Source organism: Dermacentor andersoni, chromosome 6, assembly GCF_023375885.2.
Source record: "Dermacentor andersoni chromosome 6, qqDerAnde1_hic_scaffold, whole genome shotgun sequence".
In the NCBI taxonomy this organism is placed as follows: Eukaryota; Metazoa; Arthropoda; class Arachnida; order Ixodida; family Ixodidae; genus Dermacentor; species Dermacentor andersoni.
The window spans coordinates 14,167,318-14,192,908 of record NC_092819.1 but is presented as its reverse complement, the minus strand read 5'-3'; the positions used below and the strand labels follow the sequence as shown (position 1 = coordinate 14,192,908).

The window sequence follows — 25,591 nt, the reverse complement described above, 5'->3', positions numbered from 1 at the left end:
GAAATTTGCAGCCGCAAGATGGAATTAGCTAGCCCAAGACATGTTAGCTAGCCCATAAACATGTGCTGCTGCTGATAATGATGACATGATTAATAGTAATAATAATAATAATAATAATAATAATAATAATAATAATAATAATAATAATAATAATAATACACGCGAAGTAACGCATTCTTTAATTCTTTCAAGAAATGCTCTAGGGTTGAAAGCACACCGCTTCCATCTTCGGCATAAAAGGGCTTAGGCAAAAGCTATGCTTTCCCGTTTCTCTTTATACCGAATGTTAGCCGTTTTTGCCTGTACATACATTCCTTTAGTGCGCGTACAACTGTTTTTCTTTGCGCTTCGTCCATTTGTCTTCAATGACCGCCAGCAACACTGAAACTGTAATGCCCCGGGCTCGCTTCTGATCGCTCACCACGCGTTTCTCTCTCCTCCGCAGATATACGACGGCAACTACCCACGACTCAAAGGACATGGCTCCAACTCCCACCTCGCTCTAGACGCGTCTTCCTCTTCGGACAAAAATCAGTGACGCCACTTAGCGCGACGCTGCAATTTTCTAACACCACACCCGTCTTCCGCTTTGTAACGCGCAGCTAGCACCTGCACAAGTGAGAGCTAAAGACAGGAGCCAGTAGACGTTTTTTACCTTATTCTGGAGGCGTTGTCGATGTCGTTTTTTAACATGTTTAAGTGTATCTTCCGAATATCTTGCGTCGCGAAGCATGACCAAATGCTTAAGTTGCGATCCTTCTCACCGCCTACGAGAGATCCCCAATTATCAAATGTGGGCAGAAACGGAGCGCACCGGCAATAGGCGAGAGTGCGCAAATATTCTGGCCGATTTGCATGCTGCAATCGTCAGGACTCAGTGCGTTTCGGCTGGTGATAATTGCGAGGAGCATTACTTCCAAAATGCCTGTGAATTAGCACTGGCAAGATAGACGCATCAATATTTTTGCTGATCACCCTAAGCCTAACATCAGACCTGAGGGCAGCAAGAGTGGAATGGCAGGCAAGAAAGTTAATTCTCAACTGCCGTGCACGCTACGAAGGTGACACGTGGTCCTCGTGATAGGAGTAAACCTAAGAAAGCCCACAAACATAAAATGAACGGATTGTGTGATTTGCATAGAAGAGTGTTAACTGTTGATATGGCGAACTGAGAAGTCACGCACGTTACGCTTTACTAATGGGGGTGGGTTTTCTGTGTCGAAACATATCGATAGCCCGTGGACGGTGTTCAGCTCTGAGCAATGTGTAGCTTACTTTCAAAGGCCCAAAAGGAAAAATAGCTGCCTCCTTTAAGTGGTCTATGCAAGAAGCAATGTCTTGGGGTGCGTGTCCTACGTGTTTTTGTACGCTTATTAGCGATATTCGTAACAAGAGAGTGGCTCTTGTTTGACGCGAAGTACTTGAACGTTTCGAACATATCAGCTTGCATTGTCGTTACGAAACCACGAAAAAACATATGCTTGCAGTTTGTAGGGAAGTGAGAAGGGTCATTTTTGTTGTTATTTGTGAATATTCCACGAACCTAACAGCAGCCAATTGTAGTTGTTTGAAGAAAGAGATTTTAACCAAACCCGTTACTAGCATACTGTTCCCCATCCAGAACACCTCCCTCCCTCCCGCCGAGAGTATTGACTGTTCCCCACTTCAAAGCGCGGAATGTTTGTAGCAGGGTCTCTTACATTACACACTGAAATGTTTACTGTTCACAAAAGGTGTAAATGGCGGTTGTTAACTCTGTGCCATCTACCGGCTCGTGTGTCATTGCAGCACATGATATTCGACACCTCTGACGTTGATCTGGCTACTCTTGACACTATAGTCATCCTGAGAACGCTTGAAGTTTGTTGGACAGGAGGTTTATCTAGCTTCCTATCTTACCTAGAGGCAGTCTAGCACATTCACGTTATGGAGCAAGCCACTATCGCACTATGTAGACAACATGCAGCGAGGATCCACTCTAAGCCATATTTCGAGAATGCAACCCTCTTGGCATTTTGGGCCAGTGCAGCTTGAACGTTTTCTGATCTTTGCTGATGACAATGTTCCCCACCTGCCTAGGAGTTCCTTTAACGCATTTTCTGTTTTAGGCTTTGCAGACCAACCATTTTTAATGCAGTTGTTGACAGAACCATGTAAAAGGCATAGTGGAGCTGAAGTTCTGCAAGAAATTTTAGATTGTTATACTTATATAATGCGAAGAACTTTAACGTTACAGAACATTCCAGGCAGGAAACAAGCGCTCTCAATTTTAACACATTTGGCCTGAGACTAAATGTATACTCAGCATGAATTCGTAATACGTGTATTAAACGTGTACATCACCGTCAAATAAATTGTTGCCGTACTATGAATGTGGAAAAGAACGTGTTTATCCCCAACTTCCGCTAGAAGAGGCAAGGGCAAAAGTTCCCTCGGCAGAAAAAGAAGCGCGCGGCAACCTCAGAATTTTCGTATACTTAGATGGAGTGGAATGCGCATAATAAAGGCGACTTTTTAAACTCCCAATAACAGCTCGCACTTCGCGTTCTGCTAACTACTTAGCAGTTTGGGCCCCGCGTATCCTCGACTAGCTCACCGCTGGCGCTTTAGGAATCACTTGTGTGCTGATAAGTGCGCTCAGTTCTGCGCGCTTTAGAAACAGCGCCAAACGCGGTGCACGTAGAACAGGAGACGTCAGATGAAAAACAAAAGTTCCGACCGAAAATTGAATATTCTCACGCCAACTATTTTACCACACTAATTGAATGAAGCCATGTGAGACAAGTAAATGAAGCGTCGCATCTTAAAATTTTAAGGGCGCTTGTACTGGAGCATCTCCCATGCTCAAGTCAGCCACCTTCTATCACAGTGGAACAGAGTGCGCTATTATCGTGATTTTTCAGAAGAATTCTGTAGGAATTACATGACTAAAGCAGCAGGCCACCGAAGAAAATAGTGAAACAGCCGTTGGGAAATGAACTCCTAGAGAAGACAAATACTCTCCGAGTTCAGTCCATCTGTGAAAGAAAGCACTCCAGATTTTAGCCTCGAAGAAAAATACAGAGTATAGCGGCACCACTGCAGTGCTGCTGACTGAAGCAATAGAAGCAAGCAAATAGAGTCATTTGCGGGCGCTTGTCTGAATAACGACATCGCATCCATCCTTCCCACCACAACGAAGGGTTTCCTTTCTCGACAATGGCTGACGCCCTCCCCGCCGAATTTTGAAGAAGAAACGTCTGACTTGCAACCGATAAGGGCGGATGCTGACAGGGAGGATTGAACGAAGAATAAGCAGACAAAACGACACAATCTCTCTCCAGCTGAAAGCCAAGAGAACTAGGGGAACACATTCCGCTCATTGATTCTCTTCCTGCCTCAACTTTTTTTTTTCGCATATAGAACGCCCGCAGAGGGAACGAACAGAAGGAAGTAAGGTAACATACTGGAATCAAAAGAAGGGCCGCTGCTGCGACAACATCTGAACAGCCTTAAAGTGCTGTTTCTTAGTTCGCTGTTTCCTTTTCTCGAGTTCCATGCGCAAAAAAAGGAAGGAAAAGAAAAGGTAATAATATAGACGAGCAAAGCAGAGGAATCTTCACAGCCGCGTTCTTACTGCGGGGCACACTTGAAGATCCAAGCAAACGTTCACATAGACGCCCACTCAATTGCAAAGGAAGCACCGCAAGTTGGGTGCGGTTTCCTTCAAGCGTGGCCCATAGATGGGGCGCCGAGAACCTTGCCAATCTCAAGTTTTGAACTCTTAGCTTTATATTCCAAGACACTTTCTTTTTTCAGGATTCTATAACAGTTCGCTGTTGAACATTTTCTTTTCTGGAATTTCCAAGTTCTAACTGCGGACTCTTCCACTTCTATTTAACTTTCTACACTTCTTCAAAAGAAACGTATATAGCGCCGGGGATCGTACATTTCTCAGACGACCACGCTGCCAGCAAAACATAGAGTGGGCTATTTCTCTTTTTTTACGCACTGCTTTTCCGGCTTTCGTGGTGCAGCGTATTATTTTACGTTTTCTTTTTCTTCATTCTTATTTTTTCCTGAAAAGTTGAGCTGTGGAGACCCTGCTGACCACATTTTCTTTTTCAGCCACTGTGTGCTTTCTCTTCGTTCAGTGGTACTTAACATATCGTACAAGAGGTCTGCCATCAGTTCTATTTATTAGGCTTTTATGTGTCTTCAGAAGCTGTCCGCGAGAAAAAAAATTTTGAATTGGTAGTTCTGGATTTTATTCATCTCCAGATCTATTCTTTTTTTTTTTTTGTACTTCAAAAGGCGATGAATTTCTCCAAGCGTGACAGCCTAAGTTTCTTTGTGCGGGCCTACAGGGCTTCCTGGAGAGCGCTCATCTTTATACAAGCTCGAACACATGCTTTTCTGCCACAGCGAAGATAATTAGGACTAACGCGATCGTTTTCTTTTTGAATGAAGGCTGAGCAAGAAGGAAGAATTAAAAAAAAAATCATGCTTAAAGCTGGTTTTTGTGAAAGTCAGTAGTACAGCAGAGAGAGGATAGAAAATATATAAGATGAATTATACACTTTGAAAAAGAACTCGTCTTCGCCCTTCCAGTCGGACTGGCGAAAAGTATATACAATTAGAAAAAAAAGGAAGGACCTCTTCTGAGCGCCATTTTCCGACGGCAGACTTAATCTGGAAGGCGCAGACATGCGGTTGAGTGCACGCAAAGCGCATTATCCTTCTTTTGCTGAACTAACGAGGAGTTTAGGACTGACCGACATGTTTATTTCTCCTCGAGAACTCAAACTCTGTACTCCGCGCAGCGCGCTAAATGGCATCTTTTTCTGAGGCCAGGAGGTTATCTCGAGCGTATAGCACGACTTGGAAAGCGAATACAGCAAACACAGTATTTCCGTTTTCCTCCTAGAATCAAATGTCGAAATTCCAACTATATAGACCTGCTCTATGCCATAAGGCCCGATGTATTCCATTAAAAATGAGGAACGCGAGAGCACGGTGGGAGCTTGGCGACGACTTCAAATCGACAAGCTACATCCCTAAGAAGCGGAGCGGCTCTACGGATCCCCAAGGAAACGTAAGCTTCTCTCCTTTCAGCATTGTAAGCCATTTGAGAGACTGTTTGTTGTTCGAGGGTATCTTGGGGACTTTCTTCATTTACGTGGGATGCGATATTCGGCTGCAAGATTGTGCGCGAGGAAAGATGAAGTGCAGCGACGTTACGTAATCGACGCCGCTAAAGTTTTCGCGACACACTGATATGGCATGGTATGGCTGATAAATTATTTGATGAAAATGGTGTGGCCGATTATGTCGGCCCCTTGTCACTAATTTGAACAATCACTAACAACGGCCCTTGTCTATATTGAACGCACAGACAGTATAATTACAGGTATATTTTGATTGCGATAGCCAATAATATAGACACACAAGGCGCATTTCTACAATCGCAGTCGCCATGATGTTCCACATACAGTGCAAGGGCGATAACACCGTCCCCGCGCGCACTACGCTGTATATGTGTGAATGAAGGCGTGGGAGGAGAGCCGATGATCGCGGCTCAATCTCGCCCGCGCGGGAGGGAGGAGAGCGAGGAGGAAGCGCGCCGTCTCCCGTCGTGCGTGAGGCACTCAATGTTGCGAGGCACCGGGGGTGAGGGGAGGGAGGCGGAGCGGCGTTCTACTCCGGCTGCAACTGGGTACGTGGCGGCTGCGCGCGGTCGCGCGGCCGTATCTTGAGAGCGATCTGCGCTAGGGGCAGAGTTCGCCAGGCGCTCCGAAACCACCACTAAAGGACTATCCCAAAATTTGGACGCATCAGCGCCAGCGTGATCCCTTGTGTCGGCGTAAGACTTCCTCCCCTTCAGAAGTGGACCATAAAAGCACGGTTAGGACCAGGAATGTGGCTCTGAGCACAATATCCTTGTACGCCGCTCAAATCAGAATGAGGCAATCCCGTATACTGATTCAGTAAGAAAAATAGGTAAACATCACGTAGATGATTCCCGCACTAAAAATATCAAATAAATTAGCAAGATTGTTGCACACGCTGTTTCATTTTCTTACTTTGGGGGGGGGGGGGGGGGACTATGCTTGACGTATATTTATGATTATGGCTATGTATAGGAAGTACTGAAGAGGTATCAATAGTAATTAAAGTTAACAAAAGAATAACACGTATAATTACAACTAAAATGAAGACTAAATAAGACTCCTTAAGAATAATGAATAGTAAGGAAGCCTAATGGAGATTAATGAATTAAATACCTGCTCAAGAGAAATTAACGTTAAATAATAAACTTACGTTTATTTAAGCTTCATTACAATTCATTAAGGCTTATCAATATGAAGTATAATTAAGGTGATTTAAACCTAATTTCGATTGAATAACATTAAATTCATCAGGGCGAATCAGTATCATTTAAGAGCAATTGCTTAAGCCTAGTTAATATTAATTACAATATAAACATTATAACAGTCAAGATTAATAAGGGTAATACATATTAATTCATTCTAGATTACCCAAACTCAAGTTAATTACGATTACAATAATTTCCCACCATAAGACTATTTCCGACTAATTAGGTTCACCAATTGGGTGATTGCGACAGGCCATTGGGGGGGGGCGGGGGGGGGGGCAATAATTGCAGCACATTGCGTCACCCTTATTAATTTATTTATTTATTTATTTATTTATTTATTTATTTATTTATTTTCGATGCCCTCAATAGCCGAGGCATTGCAGAGGAGAGTGGGTGAAAGCATATAAACTAAGAAAATAACAGAATGAAACGTGCAGCATTATACAGTATTACGACAAATTGTAAAAGTGAAATGAAATACAACAGAATGATGAGAGAGAGAGAGAGAACAACTTTAGTGAAAATGCCTGCAGAGTCAGGTACTAAAACAGAATGGTACTAAAATAAATATAACTGAACTGAACAGAAATAAACATAGCGTGTTATACAATACTAGTGGAAAATATAAGCATAAGAGAAATTCGGGAAAGGAAGAAAAAGATAACTGAAGAAACAAAACGTGAAAAAGCAAAAAAAAATTGCAGGCATGGCGACACATGTAAAAAGAAAAAGAAAGGAGTGGGGAGGAGAGATACACGAGATGATTAAGTAGGGCTATCACAATGCGGGTGCGCAGATAAAGAATGGGAAAAAAGAGAATGATCAGAAATGGAAACAATTTCGTCAGGTAGGTAGTTCCAATCGTTTGAAGTATGCGGTATGAAGGAAAAATAAAATGTGTTTGTGTTACAAAAAATTCCTTTAACTTTGTGTTTATGGTCAATCCCTGATGAGCGATAAGTGGGTGGCATGATGAGCTCGGTACGTAGTGATGAATGATGGAAGACCTTATGAAAGAGGCAAAGGCGGGAATACGACGCAGCAGTGACAGAAATGGCAGCGATAGAGATTGTTTCATTGCTGTTGTACTTGTTGTACGATGGTAATTAGAAAGAATGAAGCACGCCGCGTTATTCTGGATTAATTCTAGAGACCTAATTAAATTTGCGTGATGAGGGTTCCAGATTGCTGCCGCGTATTCTATCTTCGAGCGCACAAGAGTTTTGTATAGAAGCATATTGACGGGAAGCGGGGCTTTATTGAAGTTACGTCCTAAGTATCCTAATGTGCGGTTAGCACTGTTTACTGATCACATTAATATGGGTATTCCATGTTATGCTGTAGGTAATAGTAACCCCCAAGTACCGGAATGATGATACATGGTAGAGTTCGATGTCACCTAGTTTGTACGTTGAGGAGCTATCGTAGTGCCGAGAAACAGTCATTAGTTTGCATTTGTTAAGATTTAAATTCAGTAGCCAGTTATCGCACCAACATACTGCCAGATGCCCGAAACACTGCAACACGTACTATGCGACTGCCCAGCATATATGCTGGAGCGAAGGACGCTAGACAGTTTCCTAGCCAGCGTTGGCAGACAACTACTGTCGGAGGAAGCTATCCTCGGCCCATGGCCTGACACTGCAATTTCAATGTGTGCAACAAAAGTATTGTTGCAGTTCCTGCAGGACACCAAGCTCGACGAGCGGCTCTAGCGAGGCAACTGTCTCATGTACATAAGCACTCACCACTTCTCTTATCATCATCATCCATCCCAATACTTTCACTCCCCTTCCCTCTTCCCCAGTGCAGAGTAGCAGACTAGAGCGCACTAGCTCAGGTCGACCTCTCTGTCTTTCCTATCAATAAATTCTATTCTATTCTCTATGCAATGTTATTTAAATCTGTCTGGAAGATATTTCTATCGTCATCGTTACTGATTTCCCTGTAAAGTACACAGACGTCGGCATACAAATGCGCAGAAGAAGAAACGCAATTAGGCAAACCGTTAATATACATTAAAAAACAGAAGTGGACGACACAGTGAGCCGCGGTGGGCGCAACTCGGCCACTCAATCAATGATTCGTTGCGTGAGTGCAAGACGATTGACTGAAAATAATGCTTACGCATTATCTAATGATTCCCACTATAGGAAGTTTCTGCAGTAGTCTCTCGCAATTATGAGTCTAAACTGACACATCCTGATTTAAAGAAATAAAGTGGAAGTGAAAGTGAAGAAAGGTTTCGGGAGACAGCACCATATCCGATTATGTACGACAAGACAAAACCTTAATACGAGGACGCGGAGGCGACACCCAGCACCTCATTCTCCTTGTCTTTTTTAATATGGCGGCGCTACAACATAAGGGAGCCCACCAGCGTGATTATGATCACAGTTTCAAGGACGTCGTTGTCGTCACCTGGCATGACTCGCGTTAAGAACGGGGGCCGAAGGACGTAAACGTAGCGCCGATGCGTCAGCAGGCGAAGAAAACAGCGCGCTACATCTCGCACCTACACACGCGGAGTAAAGGAGAGGAGGAAGCAAGACTTTTACGTTGCAATGTGATCGTGCAGAGTGGCGCACAGCAAGTCAGCGTGGCCGCACTGCTGCAGCAGCAGCGTTTTACCGCGGGCGTTTTTTCCTCCAATGTGGCCGTCTGTGAGTGTGTGTGTGTATGTGCGTGCGTTCTAAGCGTCTTACTAAAATTGCAGTCCCCACTGCGATTTTTAGGCCTCGCAGGCGCTGGTAGCAAGGTGATATCTGCGTCTATCAAAAAAGCGTTACCTTTCGACATCAGGCGGCGTCGCGAGACAGTTCGCTATATCGAGACATAATGCGTCTTGCCTGCTAAGAAAATGCAGAAAAGTGCTGCGAGCCAGGAAAAATAAAAAAATACATATATACGTGTAAGGAACAGGTGCAGCCCTGGTGTGCGTGCTGCGCTCGTTAGTGCTGTCATCGATTTATTGACTAACATGGCCGCGGAGAGCGCCGGATGCACTCGGCAGGGTGAGATCCTCTATGGGAATCGCATATCGTAATGCATGGTGCTAGAACCGCTTAGACAAGGCATTTTCGAGTTCCGAGCATTCTAGGGTACTACAAGTATACTTGGCAATAATAATAATAATAACAATAATAATGCTGTGAAGGACGTAAAGAAAAAATTCTGGCAGCAGCGTCATCATTTTTCTTTGTCTTTCTGGTACACCTTTCTTTAGCTTTCCTTTACTGCTTTTATCGTAAACATAAAGAAGAGTACATGGTATCAAGTTCCTTGCTATAACTGCGATTATGTCGGCCCCTTGTCATCTGTGACTGCTGGGTTCTTCCGCATGCACCGTGATGCATGACCAATAGAACTTACACGTGATTGCAAAATATATTATATATATATATATATATATATATATATATATATTGTTTATCTTCAAAACCACAAAGGTTGCTGCATTTTGAATTATTTATACATCTCTTTGAAATGCATGACACAAATTAAGTGCCGCATGTGACATTACAAAAGTTAAAACAATATATTACCAGAAACGCACAGATCAAATTTTAAATCAATGTTGGAAACAAAATTACCTCTGCACACCTATAGAGTGGCCCTCTTAAAATGCACCGATGCTACTTTGCGATGCTAGGAAGCTCGCAGGCCTCGAAAAAAACGCCGACCACCGCCAGTGTTAATCAAAGTGCGACGCGAAAACACTAAGCCGACTGGCACTTCGGTAACGATAAACAACGAATAAAATAAATCGGGAGACGGCAACGGACGAGCAGCGATAGTGGGCGTTGCACCGTCCTCATCCCGAATCCCCTTAGCGATTCCCCCCTCCCTCGCATCTCTCCCCCAGAGTCCCGGAAATCGGATTGTGTCATGCTAATGCACGCAGCCATGGGAAAGCGCCATCGCCGCTCAACAGGTAAGCGCTCCCAGACGGGAAATTCCGCCTCCTCTTACGCTTTCTTCCTTTGGTCAGAAGCACTAAGGAAATGCCATGAAAAGAAGGTGTGAGATACTGTTAATTGTGTCGTCTTCATTTTTATTCATTTTTATTTTTATTCCTCTCGAACATTTTTCTGTGTCTTTACTAGGATGTATCAGGCTCGTATGTTTCCATATATACATCTCAAAGTTGCTCAGTCTCGCGCGAGGCGCCTTTTCAAAGATGCTCAGATTTCGCTTTATGGACGGCTTTTGTAGTTTCGGTGGTTTTGCCTTTCGGCGACCTCGTCGCGCCTCTGCCGCTAACTCCTCTGCTTGCCCAGACCATCCCCCGACTCTTTCCCTGTCCCCCCCCCCACGCCTTCTTGAGGTCCAATTGTTGAGCCTCGGAGCTTTCACCGCTGCAGCCGCTGGCGAGAGCCCCGCGCAAGGTGCACGTGCGCAGGCACGCCGTCTTCGTTTGCGGCTTTGCGAGCCAGAGTTGAGGCAGGAAAGGCGCACGCATCGATTTTTCTCGCGTCCGTCTCCAAGACGACAGGGAGACACCGGCGACAAAGCTCCTGGGACATGAGCAAGAGAACGAAAAGAGCGAAGAAACAAAAAAGGAAAACCCTGAGAAGGAAGAACAAAAGTAAGCGCTTAAGAGTGAAGAAGGGAAAAGCCGCTAGACCGCTCAGAGCACGACGGGGGCAGGCAAGACCATAATCACGTCTCGCGAATAAAATTCGCGCGGGCCCGCGAAAGAAAAACAAGGGCGTCGACCAAGCGCGCGACGGGCACAGAGGTGCAGAAGCCGGGTGGAAGTTGCAGAAGCAATCCTACATGTGCATTTCAACGCCCTCGCTGCCAAGACAAATTGGCGTCGTCTCTTGGCAGGCTTTGCTTTCTTTTTCTCAAACTGTGTCGAACTTACCTTTTAGTTTTCTTGCCTTTGTTATATTTTATGCGTCAAGTTTCGCAGAGTCTTTTGTTTTGATAGAGTTAAACGAGCCTCCACCTCGCGCTCGTTCTTCTTTTTTGTTCCGATCTCTAAACTGGCGCTGCCTCGCTCTTGGCCTCGCCCTTTTGTAGTGAAAGGGAGCCCCCCGTGTTCGTCTTCTCCTGTCTCGCGCTACCTTATTTATGGAGCCAAATTCCTCCTGAGAGATGTCCGTCCGAGTAGTGTTCCATGTACCGCGCACACGATCTCGCTGCGCAATATACATGGCTGTGCTGCCGAGAGAGAAAAGAGACGGCGGAAGAAGCCGGACAGGGCGAGATCCAAATGGTTATTTCCTTCGTGCAACCTCTGCAATGTCTTTCGGGCCCCTCGCTTGTTCTTGTTCTCGAGCATTCTCGTCCATCTGTGCCTCAAGCCTGTCTTTGAATTTCCGGCGCTCTTCGGCAATGCCTTTTATACCTTCGCCCTCCAGTATACCGTAATTTTCGTCGGTGAGATTGTTCTCCAGGCTCCACCATCTCAGTGTAGTTTCTTTTTTCTTTTTTCACTTAAGTTTTTAGAATGTTTGAAAGTGACTTAAATTCAGTTTAGATTGCCTTTTCAGTATCATACTTTCTTATACCTCTTTGTTTCAATTAACTTAGGCGCGTAGTTTTCACAGTGCCCCTGTTGAACCTTTTTTATCTTCCTCTGTTTGATATCTCTACAGCCTCTACGCTTAGGAATGGGTCAACCATAGTTTCGCATTCGCCACCAACGTCGCCCCCACCTCCCGAGCATTGTTCGAGCTTCTTGTTAAGTTTTCCAGGCAGCCACTGAAACACGACGTCGTGCCCTTTCGTGATCATGTGATGGTGTATTTCTCGTATCTCCGACACGAGTTGTTCACAGGCCATTGCGGTATCTCCGGCAACGACTTCGCCGACGAAGCTGCTAGGAAAGCACACGAAGGAGCAACCCTTGTTTCTATACCTTTATCGCGGACTGACGCAGCCCAACACTTAGGCAAGCTAGCCCACCGTATGACATTGGAGAAGTCGCACACACCTGAATTCACTCAACATCGATTGCATTCCCTCGATCCATCTATGCAACTGCGGCTGTTACCAGGGCTTCCGCGTAATGAGGAAACAATTCTGTGCCGCTTACGCTTGGGCGTCGCATTCACGAATGCATATACCTTTTTGATTGGAATGGCTGATAACGCCGAGTGCAATGCCTGCGGTGTCGATGAAACTATAGAACATCTACTGTGCTACTGCCCATCTTTTGAAAATGAAATACAAGATCTCTGCACAGCTCTCAACCAGTTAGATAGAAAACCGTTCACCTTGAACAAGATCTTGGGACCATGGCCTCGCATGTCGCAGCTACAAAAGGCCACAAAAGCGCTGCTGCGATATTTTAAAGCTACCGGATTGAGTCAGCGTCTGTGATCCGGACTCAGTGAATGAATGATATCCCCAGTGGACTTTCTCTTCTTTTAAACTTTCCGTCCCCTTTTCCCTTTCCCCAGTGTAGGGTAGCCAACCGGGCTCAGTCCTGGTTAACCCACCTACCTTTCATTTATCATGATCTGAAGTGAAGGCGCTAAAATGACGGAGGACAAAGAAGAAACACACACACACACACAGGGCGTCCTCCGTCATTTTAGCGCCTTCACTTCAGATCATGCTTAACCAACACGCCCAACTATCCATCCTAACTTCATTTATCATTTGCTCTCTCTCTCTCTTGTTAAGTTTTCCAAAGTCACGGCTTGGGCGGTCGGTGGCTAACGCCACAACACGAGTGTCGTTTAATTCCTGATCTTGCTTTTTCTTCTTTCGTTTTTTTTTTTCTTTACTCTATTACTTATTTCCTCTATGTGACACGTCGCCTGCGTTCTTGAAACGTGGTTTGAACCACCATCCCTCCAGTGCAAAACGGTCGTTCTCTGTTTTATGTCACTATGTGCACAACTATGGAGGCTAATGCTGACATCGACAAATTATCAGTTGAATTCCTACGGATGCTTGCAAGTATCAAACGTTTGCGACTGGCAGGTACATTGGCTGACTGCCGTGGCCAGCAAGTTTGAGGCATCAGCCCGACCCTATCATTGCTGCGCTGGCCGCTAAATCGTTCAATACTTCATTAATATATCTCATTTTTCGGCGGGGAGGAGGAGGAAAGTAAGGGAGAAGGCAGGGATGTTAACCAGAACTGCGTCTGGTGTGCTGGGGAAGGGAAAGGAAAACAGAAAGCTGAGAGAGAAGAAGAAATGAGGCGTTGAGTTCGCGGAGAGCATCCCTAAGTCAAAGGCGTTCCCACAGGCCAGTCGCCTTCAAGAAACACAAAAGTGCCTTCGCAGCCTCGTGGGCCAACGAGCGATGTGGACGGCGCACGAGCATAGCACCTGCACGGACAATGGCAGATCGTCCAGTGTTTGTCTCTGACTGAAATCGACGACATTGGCCTAATAAGTGCTCGACGTTCTCTTCGCTGCCGCAAACGTCGCACTGTCGGTCATTCCAATCAATGTCGCTTGTACCTTCGTAAAGGCCACTCCCAACCACAGCCGGCACAGGAACGACGCCTCAAGTCGATGAAAGCCTGGTGGTGGCAGCGCTACTGGGACCTTGTCCTCGTCCCAGCAGCGCTGCCTCCAAGCAGTTTTATATTCCGATCAATGTTTTTTTTTTCTCTTTTTTTTTCTCAATGCTACACGCTTTTAATGACCGAGAGTTAGATGCGGCGACGCCCTTTGCCAGCGACTCCCTCTTCAGCTCTTACATTGCCCTTGTTTTTAAATAAAAGGAATACGTGCAAGCTAAGATCATTGTCACCGAAGCGTCCATCTGACGGGCAAATGAAACAGAAACAAACAAAGGCATAAAACGAGGAGAACGGAAAGACAAACAGACGAAGAGTTAACTGAGAGAACGAATCACGACTCCACCAAAGCCACATCTAAACAAATATGAGAAAGTGTGAAACCAGGAAGAATCGGGGAAAATTGGCGGACAGTGACTGTTGTTCACGGCAAGAAAATCAAGGCGAAAATGAAACAAAATTGACGTAAGACAAATGAAAGAAACAAAATTGTGAAAAACGAAACAGACACGAAAAAGAGATTCGGGAGATAGAGGCACGGAAGTTGAACGCCGCGTTCGTTCGAGCTCCCAGGCGCGAATTCGATTCCCAATTTCGTCGCGTCTCACTGGTTTCGAAGAGAAAATGAGCAGAGAGCTTCCCGAACACACGTCGACGGCAGCTGAGACCGCACGCGGACGCTATGGGACGATTCCAGCTCGCACCCGCCTCTTCCGCAGAGAGGAAGCGACGGAAAATGTCATTTTAAAAGCCCTCGCCACCGACGTCACCCCCACAACGTTCTTCGGGCTTCTTGATAAGTTTTCGAAAGTCGTGGCTTTTACGGTCGGTAGCTCCGCGCGAAACGAGCACTTCGAACCGAAAATGAGTGCCCCGGGAAACCGTTCATGGTTGCTCGCCATACATTCAAATTATCGCCGGTCGCGACGTACGAGCGGAAAGAAGAAAAGAAAATGGTTCTGCCAATGGCGCGGTATATTAAGGGCATATTTCTCTAAGGTGACAGTCGTACCCACTCGCGTGCCGCAGTCGCTCGCTCTTTGGCTCTTCTCGGGCCAAAAAATAAAGTGTAGGAGGACTCCGCTCGTTGGCGCTTAGTCCGCATACGGAGCATCACGCATCTGTCTTGCCAGAAAAACAACCTCATTTTATTATTTTTCATCAGTCTTCATCTTTTTGTTGTCCCGACTGTTTTCCACAGGTCTGCTCATTCAAAAAGTAAAACAAGAAGGAGAGATTCCAATTGATGGTACCATAAATTCATAAACATTTAATGTTGAACATGCTGCCTTGCACGTCATCCTTCATCTCAGCCTTGTGGCAGTGAAAACCGCTGTTATCGTGCACCCTCGCCATTCTTCTTTGTGGTTCCTCTTAAGAAACATTAAAAGCAAATAATCAAAATTTTGTAGGCTCTTCAGATATATTAATTGCACATACGGTAATAATATCGTGTCCTGATTTTTCAAGTATCTTCTTGCGGCCAGTAATGCGAAGGCGTGTAATAATTTTTGGCCGCAATTACCAGGGTCTGCAGCGACAATGCGCGGTTGCGCAAAAAAATTAACAGCTAAACAGACAAAGAATGTTCTATCTGTGTCGCCGTCCATCCCGTTTTAAAACAATGCCGAAGTGCAAACCGCCGTGCTACGGTTGATCTCCACGAACGAATCCCTTTGTATATTTTCGCCTGGAAACATCCTCGTTGTTCGTAGAGAACGCTTCCCTAAAACATTCAGACACTTTTTTTTTTTTTTGTAACCCGGCATGTATTTCCAGAGTTGCCTTTTTTTTTTTAAGGGATGACCAGTTAATGAAGTTTGATGCCGCATGTAAATGGGGCTCGTATACGCAGCCCAAGCATGATCTCGATACCAAAATTGACTCTTTACAAATAATATTTCTATTTCATTCATTATAGTATTCATTATGTGTGCGGTCTAACTGGTAAGTGAGTAACTATATACACGTTCTTTTCTTTGTTAATCCTTTTACGAGAATTTGTAGCCGGTGCAAGAAGGATTTCTATCCTTCCGCTTTCTCAAATCCCTCTGATGCCTTGCTGGTTTGTCGAAACTCATTATGTTCACATTAATAACGCGAAATCGAGTTGTTTGCAGTAAATAAGCACACGGCCACATCATACTGTAACAGTCAAGATGACACAACATTAGAAGGTGACACACAAACCTAGTGCGAACAAAACCAGTCACAAGATGTACGACGAAATTCACCAAAAACCGCACAAAAAGCAGCAGTACAAACAAACAAACAGGGCACAGCGGCATCGGAAAACATTTGTTTACTCAGATTTTTGCAAGAGATAACCGTAGGTATAACCAAAAGATAACCGTAGGTATAACCACCTAACGTGGTCTTTCCCTGCATTAAAAAGAAATTCGATAATAGATGGAATGTTTGAAGTCACTTTAACAAATTTATGATTTTTTTTGTCAGCTAGTAAACCTTCTAAGCAAGCCAATTCTAGTATCTATGGAAACCCCCTCACGGACACGCATAGTGCTTGTTTCGGTGAAGTCGTCCAAATTTGCTGAACATTTTGCAGGACTACTCCTCGCGTCCTGATTCTCAGGTACAGTGTCGCCTTTTTTCTGGCAAGGATTCCCATTAAACCGCACTCAAAATCCCATGGAACGCGTTAAATGGTCTTGCGAGTGCGCTAAGGATTCGCTTTGAGAATTTCAAACAGAACAAAGTTCAAGAGTAGTTAAACCATTACTATGGTTGTGACGCGGGAAATACGGCAAAAGCACTGATAACACAATTGTTTAAGTCGAAAGGAAAGTGCTTATTTAGTACCTTTCAAAAATGCATGTTTTATGTATGTAAATGTGCCAGCTGGAAGGTCTTTGAATGTGTAGTAATTTCATCATAATTTCTGCGCAATGGAACACAGAGATATCGTATAATTTTAAAAATATTCAAAATCCGCTAGAATTCCTTCTTTATAAAGACCCACTCTAGAATCGATAAAGAGAAGTGACATCCAGTACACGTTCATCATTGACGCCACTTAAACGAGCGAAAAGTACACTAGTTCTAGCAGAAAAGCCGCTAAAGTTACAAAAATACTCAAGTATGGCCGGCAGTTCATGCAGAAATACCGAAATTCTAATTTCTAGTCCATGCAAGTTCATGTTGATTTTCTTTTTATTTATCTTCATTATTTATTTCTTTGTTTTGTTCCCTAACATGTCATTTCCCGTGTTCACTGTATATCCAGTATCCAGTATACTGTACGAAAATGCATGTCAGAGCACTCAACAGCATGATGTGTCAGAACTGGTGATCATTCAATTTCTTTACTTTTTTCATGATCATCTGGAAGACTCCCTAATTAACGCTAAGCCAAATGTCCTTAATACAAGCTGCTGCCGCAAAAAAAAAGAAAGAAAGAAAGAAATAAAAGGAAAGTTCGAGCATGTCTTCGTGCACTTTTGCGTGCATATAAATACCGAATCTAGAATGCACGCCATAATATGAACATTTTTTTTCGCTAAATGCAAGCATCGAAACGCACAAGGAAAACCGCATTAATCTCATGCGCAAAATGACGACGGTTGATTTCTTGTTGGGCAAGCAATGACATTGGTTTCAACAGGAAACGATGAGCACGAGCCAGAGGGACGTTCCAGGAGCCCTCGCAGAACAAAACCCTCAAGAATAAGCTGAAAAAGAGTGCGAAAACAATGCCACAAGAACGTAACGTACGCACTGAGAGGAACTTAACAAAAGCGAGTACTTGCTCAAGCTCTTTTGCCTTTCGCACCGACTAAAACGGCAGATTTACTAGCGCGGGAAAAACTGTGATGGCTTTTGCGCTCGTGTATTATATTCACTCACACTGAGTTAATAACAGCAGCAAAGTTGCGAACAGTAAACAGTCCGTGGAACACCGCGGCGGTTCGATAGCCCGCCAGCAGTTCAGCCGGCACCATTCTCTGCTTTTCTTTCACCACTGCATTGCTTCCGCTCCGATTCACCAGCCTATCGCTTCTTTATCTCAGCGGCACCACGCCGCGGCCACGCCCATGCAACACCATAATTCATGGTCTCGCCACGAGGTGACAGCACCTTCCCAGCAGGCGCGCTCCCAAGCTCTTTCCCTTCTTTTTTCCTGTGTTTTTCCCCTCGCAACTCTATCCGGTTTCATACCAACCCACTTCGGCTCTCCGCTCCCATTTCAGCGGGGACAGCATTTATACGCCCGTATTGAGGAGGAACGCTGTATATTATATCTTCAACAACCCTACTGAAAGGTTTCCTTAAGCAATGCAATAATTTTTGTTTCTCGCACTATTCTCGAGAAATTTATATGTAATCCACACAGAGTCCGCGTCATTTTTATTGGAATAGGACCGAAAATATGGGAGAGTTTTAGGTTGTATACTGAACATTCGAGTGAGCAACAGATAAGTTGACATAAACATACTGTGATGTACAGAGAAGATTTTAAATAATTCAAAGATATATATACATGCGACGAAAATAAGCAAAACGTTTTCTGCAAGTAATTAACGACGGTGCACGACGGAATTGCATAAGGAACACTAATTTAACGAATAAATAAGTAGCATTCACTGAAGATTTCATTTATTTGCTATCCTAGAGGCACACCACTATTGTAGAATATTGCAAGCGACAAATTAATGAATGTCCGCTTGCTAGAAAGTTTGGAATAAATGCAGCTTTCGCTATAGTGTACGCGTCTTTTATATTGACACGTCTTCAAGCCTTGACACAAAGTAAAAGCGCGTTCTAGGTGCAACCCTCCATGAACTTCATTAGTAAGATCTTGATGAGGGCTAGTTGGTTCATATTTAGAACTGAGGTTCAGTTATAAATTCTAAACCATGAACTTCAGTCGGACGTTCTGTAAATCGCTGGAGTCTTTAGGTGGAATTTGCGGAACGAATATCTCATACTTGTGGCTGGCCTGGCAGTTCACAATGGACGGCGATGCCTTGCATACTATGGCCGCCTTTCCTTTCGCAAGAATCTGTCCCCTGTGCATGAAATGATATAAAAACGTAATTACTGAATACTATGCAAGTGATTACCATTATCGCGCCCATCCTGGTATGTTGCACAACTAATTATCCGTTTCAAGAAAAAAGAAATAATTCTTTGGAAATTTGTATTTTAGCTGGAACATAAGTTAATCTGAACGCCCTATTTGATGTCTCACGCATTGTCGCCACTTCAAAGGAAAAAGAAACTCTCAGATCATTTCTCGCAAATATATCAGATGTAGTTCCAACAAGCTCAGCTTTATGTATTAAGCGATTCGATATTTTCTACCGGTAATGCCGCTTCAGACATGCATTCGTTAAAGACGCAGCTACTTGACACGAACATTAGTTAAAGTTGCGTATAACAAGTACATTGGTCTTGCTTGGATGCACATACGCCGCCGCGGTGGTGCCGTGGCTATGGCGTGCTGGTGCTGCTGAGACTGAGGTCACGGGTTCGACCACCATCCTCGACGGCCGCGTTTCAATGGGGGCGAAATGTGAAAGCGCTCGTGCACTCAGGTGTGCGTTAAAGAACCCCAGGTCGACAAAATTTATGCGGAACCCTTCCCTATGGCGTCCTTCGTAACCCACTGCTCAATTTCTATACGTTAAATCGCACGGTTTGATTGTATTATAATGTTCATATATACCACCATGAAATGAGCCTATCGTTCGCCTTATTTACGACATGTACAGTGCTTTTGTGTTCTTGTTTTTTTGCTTCGAGCACTTTAAAAAATGAAGCCCAATAAGGTTACACGAATCACTTCACTACAGATTAATTGCCTGCTCAGGCGGACATAATTTGCAAGAAAAACCAAAGCAATTCATTCTGAAATTACTGTAATTACATTAATTAACATCTAAGTTACAGATCTCACAGAACATGTATAAATATATTGGAAAGTTGAAGAGAATCCTCATAGAGGTATTGTTCCATGTTTCTACATCTCAAAACGGCCATGTAAACGGAAATACCTGGTGTCAAACTATCCGTTCGATGTACCTGATTATGCAAGCACCACTGCGAAGCGCGTCTCACAGTGCGTCCCCCCTGTGACGTAGTAAGGCGGCGTAAAATAGCTTGGCTACACTGCGCGATGAATTGGTCCGTCTCGCACGTGCTGTTGAAGCCATACATGCATCCACACGGGAGTTGCGCACCACCAATCGGAATGACATCGTCAGAAGAGGGGAGTGCGACGGCAGCTTCACTTTACGCCGCAATGTTACTTCACAGGGGGAGAGCCGATGGTCGTGTTTCGCGGTGTCCCGTGCGTAATCAGATAAACTGAACGAATAATTTGACGCCAGCTATTCCAGTCGACATGGCCATCTTAAAATGTACAAACATGAAAGTAGAGATTTATGACAATTTCCTTCAAGTTCCCAATGCGCAAAGTTTATAACGAAGAAGTTAATTGATGTAATTACTTTATTTAGAGAATGCACAGCTTTGGATTTCTTGTAAGTCCACCTAGACAGATAATTAATCTGTACTGACGTGATTTTAGGAGCTTTCGCAGGGATTTTCTGAAAAAAGTGTTCGAACACATACACAAAGACACGCACGCACGCACCACTGTATAAAGTATATGTAGGGTCCTTTGTTTTGGGGTGAAACCCCACGATGCCCGTTTTAAATTTATGAAAATCTTGAATACGCAATTTCTCCCTGAAATGTTTTCTTTCTTAAATTATAATAACAAATGCAGGTGTTACAGAACTAATGAGCACTGTCGACCTTTTGTGAGCAAAAGGTTAAGGTACATAATATTATGAATATATTACATATACAGGGTATATCTGCCTCATTCTTGCTTGACAGTCTAGCAGTAAGTGGCATATGTAAGATACAGTAAATTCAGCGCCTGCTAACGTTGAGTGAACGAAAGCGTGTTGCCTTTTTAGTAACCGCGTTTAATTGAATACGACAATGGCGCATCGTATCCCACTTCCCACATGGCACGTACACGTAAAAGGTTGCAATACGCAAGAAATAAAAATAACGCTGCGCTTACGGTTTCTCTACATTGCGAGTGGTAGCTCTGACATTGAGAAGATGTTTGCCAAGCTACATTATGTGAAAGAAAAGGGTTAATACACTAATTTTGTTACAAGAGCGTAGTACCTGTAAAACACGACAATAGGCAACGACGAGAAGTTCGACGGATCTTGGAATGCATCTTGCGCCAGCCAGGCATCCCTGAATGGCTGATCATGATGGTCACAGAAATACTCTCAATGCATATGATAACGTATGTCAACAAGGGACTTGCAAGATAATGAACTCCACGCGTAGCGGCGTCGGTGGGCGTCACACTGTCTATCCACTGGCTGCCCTCGCACGTCGGGATAGCCGGTAACGAGGAGGTGGACACCTACGCCGAAGCATGAAAAGCAGCACACCTCCTGAGAAGCATACCCGTGTGCACTAGTTTCTGCACTTTTTTTTTACGCTGGTTAAAAAGTGCAGAGAACATATAAGCGATCTCGAAACCTGGCTATTTGCTGTTTTTGTTACTGTGGTTTCATTTAAATATATTAATAATGCCTGGCAATGAGGATTTGTAGACGTGAGTTCGTCCCCTGATTTGCAAACAGCTATATTTGACATTACATGTTCCTGTGGGGGATTTCGCTTGTTTAAGCATGATGTTTGTGTCTAAAAAGAGAGAATCACTTGTATTCATCGTTTGTAAACGTTTCGGGAAAATCCCAAACATTGGGTGGCCAGACAAAGAAACCCCCGATTTGTCTCCGATTTTTCTGTGAGAAACAAAAACCCAGATGTGTCCACGGTTTTCCTCTTCAAAAATATCACCAGATTTTACAGCGAAGCTGTCTATGGCTAGGATCCCGGGATTTCTTCGTGGCGTAACGTCGACAGAAAACTATCATCATCGATGGCTTATACCCCCGTAATGTACAGGCTACAAGCACTCAGAAAAGTGAAGTGAACAATGCATACATTATTTGGAATCACGCACATAACATACAGAACAGCATACGTTTCAAGAAAGAACAAGCTTAAAACAAGCATCGAACCACATAATTGATGATAAGGCGCTCCTGCGCCTACATGCAGTGCGAAGCACGTAGCACTCCCTGCATACGCTTCACTGTAAATATTACTGTTGCGCAAGCTGCCGCGGCGACGGCAGCTTGACTGTAGCATACGAAGCAGGGAGTGACGTAACTACACTTTCGTACGTAAAAGAAGAATCCGCTTAGCAATTGAGTTGTGTGGTGACAGCGCTATGGGAAGGCGACGTGTAATGAGGACTTCTGAAGAGCAGCGTGCATACAAGGCGCGGCGAATTGCTCTTCTCTCTGGGTCACTCTTTATATATAGCGCACGAAGTAGCGGCGTAAACCAAGTCGCAGGTCGTCGAAACCTCTTAGGCTAATAATTCGGTAAAGTGCATGTGAATGTCACCACGTGAGTAATCTCAACCTACGTCGCAATGAGTAATCGTTCTGGTTGTTTACAGCTGCGCTGTCTAACCACCTTCGCAGCGTGGATTAGAAACCGTTTTTTTACATCCAGAATTTCAAAAATATAGAACCGTGAGGGAAGGACCTTAAGTACATACGATGTGCAGGTTGTCGTAGACATTACGAACATTTACTTGGATGATTATGTATACACCATGCATACATTATGTAAAGATTGTGTATAATGACCGTTCCAGGCCTGTTCAGGTGTGATAACGTCGTTCAGGGCGCCTCAAAGTTTCAAAGGAAAGTATGTGTAGCAACGGCAGAAGGTTTGATGCATTTTGTGCAAGTTCGTGCGACACTTGTCGTCCTGCAGCGCTTTTTTAGAGGTGTTTGATCTCTGATTTCGATGTTCGCTGTTCCCGTGTCTGCAGTGCCCGATCTACTGGTGAGGGAACAAAAAGGAACACCTGAAAGGACCGAATCTGGGTGAGCGTGTGCGAAATTTTCATTATAACGTTTGCTTTCATGAAGAGCAAGAATGTAAACATTGGTATTACAGGCCAGCTAAGTATCAACACTGCCGCGCTTTTACACAGCTGCAACCTATTGACAGATTTCAATATGGGCAGGCTTCATGTTATACGACAATCCATCTTTGAAAACTTTAACGTGGGGCACTTTTCTCGATAACGACCGAGTAAAGAACTAGGCAAGAGTGACAAAGTTACGTTACGGAAGTGCGTCACTCTCTTTTCTTTCGCGTCGACATGTGCTAGCTACAATATGTGGACTTGCTGTGAAGCCTCCAGAAGTGGTTCCAGGAGGGGAGCATCCTTCAACGCCTGCTGCTCTAATGATAATGATGATGATGATTCGTAATTGCAACCCCTTTGAGCCGGAGTGACGACAATCAGTCACACAGTAACTTTGCACTAATAGATAAAGTTCAGCAGAGATACGGGGTGTGATAAAGAAATCATTTAGCCGATATTGTTTATCGAGTATTTTTGTTCTCGTTATCGTTACACATATTTTTTTCCATGCATATCAACATTCTTTTTCTTCAATAGTATGCTTTTTCTCGTAAGGCTATATTTTCAGTGGTATTAAAAACTTTTCATTAACTTTTCGTTAAGGAACACAAAGGCGCATGCGTCAACGACAAATCACTAAACTTACCACACTTGCCAAAGTGCCTCAAGCGCCCAGTCGAGCAGCTATTTTGCGTGTATTCACGGGCTTCTTTCACGCTCAGACAAACGCGTTTATGTAGCTCGTATTGAGCAACAGAAAGCTGTATCGGGAGTTTTTCATGTTGCTCTGCAATTTTCTCATTGACACTTTTCATGTGTAATTATAATATTTGAGAAGTTGATTAATTCAGACTAATTATGTAATTAGGTGGAATGCAAAATATAATCTGAGTACCAAGCGACGGCAAACAACATTACCTTGGTTCTGTCCAGCTACATGGCATTTGCATATTTTGAAATCTTGGTGCATGATAGGTGGGGCACCCTGTATATGTCTACATTGATAAATCGCTATGTACAGCGTGTTCTGGTTGAAAGTGTGTCAGGTGTGATTTTGCCTTTTCGCTGCGTTATGGTTTATTTTTGTTGTTTTCTATGCTTCTTTGTTCCCATTTTGCTTCTGTATATGTATATATTATAGGTGTTCCCGAATAAATATTGTAATTGCGGGAAAGCACTCGTGTTAAGCGCTTTTTTCTCCGTCCATTGTTTGAGCGCTGAGTTTGTTACCATGAATATTCAAAACTACGCATCCGTCCATTGCTCTGCGAACAATTCTTTAAATCTACTGAACAGTAAAAATGACGCTATTGCCATGCGAACTAGCCGCAGAAACAACCTCGCTTGCCTGCGTAATTGCACGTTTGTTTAGCGGAGAAGCCTCGACACCTCTACGCGTTCTCGCACAAAGTACTCCGGAATGAATTTTTTTTTTTTTTCATTATACGCAAACGTGCTTTTCGCAAAAAATGGGATAAGGATACGTTTCCTTCAGAGCTGAGCGTAACCGCATTCGCTCTTCCCGCTTCCCGGCCCCGCAGGTCCAATCACCATGGCTGTGTTAAGCCAGTACAGAGCTGAGCCGAGCCGAGCCAAGCCAAGCCGGAGGCCCCCCACCACCCATCGAGGTGGATCGAAGTCCACCGAACCCGGAATGCTTCCGCGAGCAGCCAACGCAGCCCGCTCTTCCTCCTCCCTCTCGCGAAGCTTTTTCATCCCACCGCCTGTGAGTCACGCTTCCCCACAGGGCACGCCGTTGATTGTGAGGGGGCTCCGCCAAAACAAGCCTACAGACGGGAGCGGCAGCAGCAGCATCAGTCTTGAAGGCGTCGTTCCCGCGAAAAGTAGGGAAGAGAAGGAAGCCGGGAAGGAAAGGAGGAAGTAGACGCATCCTCCGCTCCCGCTTCACAGCATCGCGCGCGTCCTCGCTGGATGGTTTCGCGGGGTTGTGCTGCTCGCGTGTCGACGACGCCACAGCCGCGGTTGTGTATGTCATGGGTGTGGTGGTGTTTGAACCCGCGCGGCCGGTGACAAGACGATCGGTAGTGCTGGTGAGCACCGTGCTGCTTCTCGCTGGTGGCCTGGGTGACATCTGCCATGCTTTGGGTGAGTCATTTCACCGACGCTGACGTCATCAAACAATATTATTTAGCCAGTGATGCTGCAATACCACATCTGTGTGATTCAGCTTCAATAGCATTCATTTCACCGTAACTTGCTTCTTAAAGGCCTGCTGGCCCAAGAATTTTGTCAAAAGAAGAAACATGGGTGGCACACTAGGTCTCGCAATATGCTTCGTTTATTAAGACCTAGTTAAAGAAAACACGACACTTGCCTTCTACTTTTAGTCCTACGTTTTCCAGAAGTCGTCGATATCAGACACATCGCAACTTAATACAACCTTGTAATATCACAGCCGAAAATGAAAACGTATGTAAAACTTTCAGCGAAGATGACCTTATCTTACTCTTTTTCACATCCATGCACTAACTGAAAGCGGTTTTCTACCAGAAATAATGTAATAAGCGATTAAATGCAGGGTTGTTTTCATGCAGGTATTTGAGGCGAATATTATTATGCCCTTAAATTCTGAAATTACTATGTTGTATGCGTAGTACACTATTACCAAAACCTGAGGGCAATGCGCTACCGGCAAATCTACCGATAGACACCAAACGGCCAAGCGCAGTGTGAACCAAGAGTCGCTGCTCGACAAACTAAAACGGGG

General features: G+C 44.4%; 1 protein-coding gene across 2 annotated transcripts in view; it reads left to right on the top strand.

Annotated features, from left to right (window-relative positions):
• The window catches only part of LOC126521241 (cell adhesion molecule Dscam1-like), a 119,779-nt gene that overhangs the window by 69,048 nt on the left and 25,140 nt on the right, over nucleotides 1-25,591 (top strand). Inside the window, exons 15-17 of one of the 2 annotated variants that reach the window (XM_050170236.3) lie at nucleotides 446-5,074; nucleotides 22,762-22,816; nucleotides 24,405-24,855. In XM_050170236.3, the coding sequence (XP_050026193.1) occupies nucleotides 446-538 (93 nt within the window). In that variant the 3' untranslated portion in view covers nucleotides 539-5,074; nucleotides 22,762-22,816; nucleotides 24,405-24,855. Of the gene's footprint in view, nucleotides 1-445; nucleotides 5,075-22,761; nucleotides 22,817-24,404; nucleotides 24,970-25,591 lie in introns of those variants that run through there. The other variant, XM_050169888.3, reaches the window with a different exon arrangement.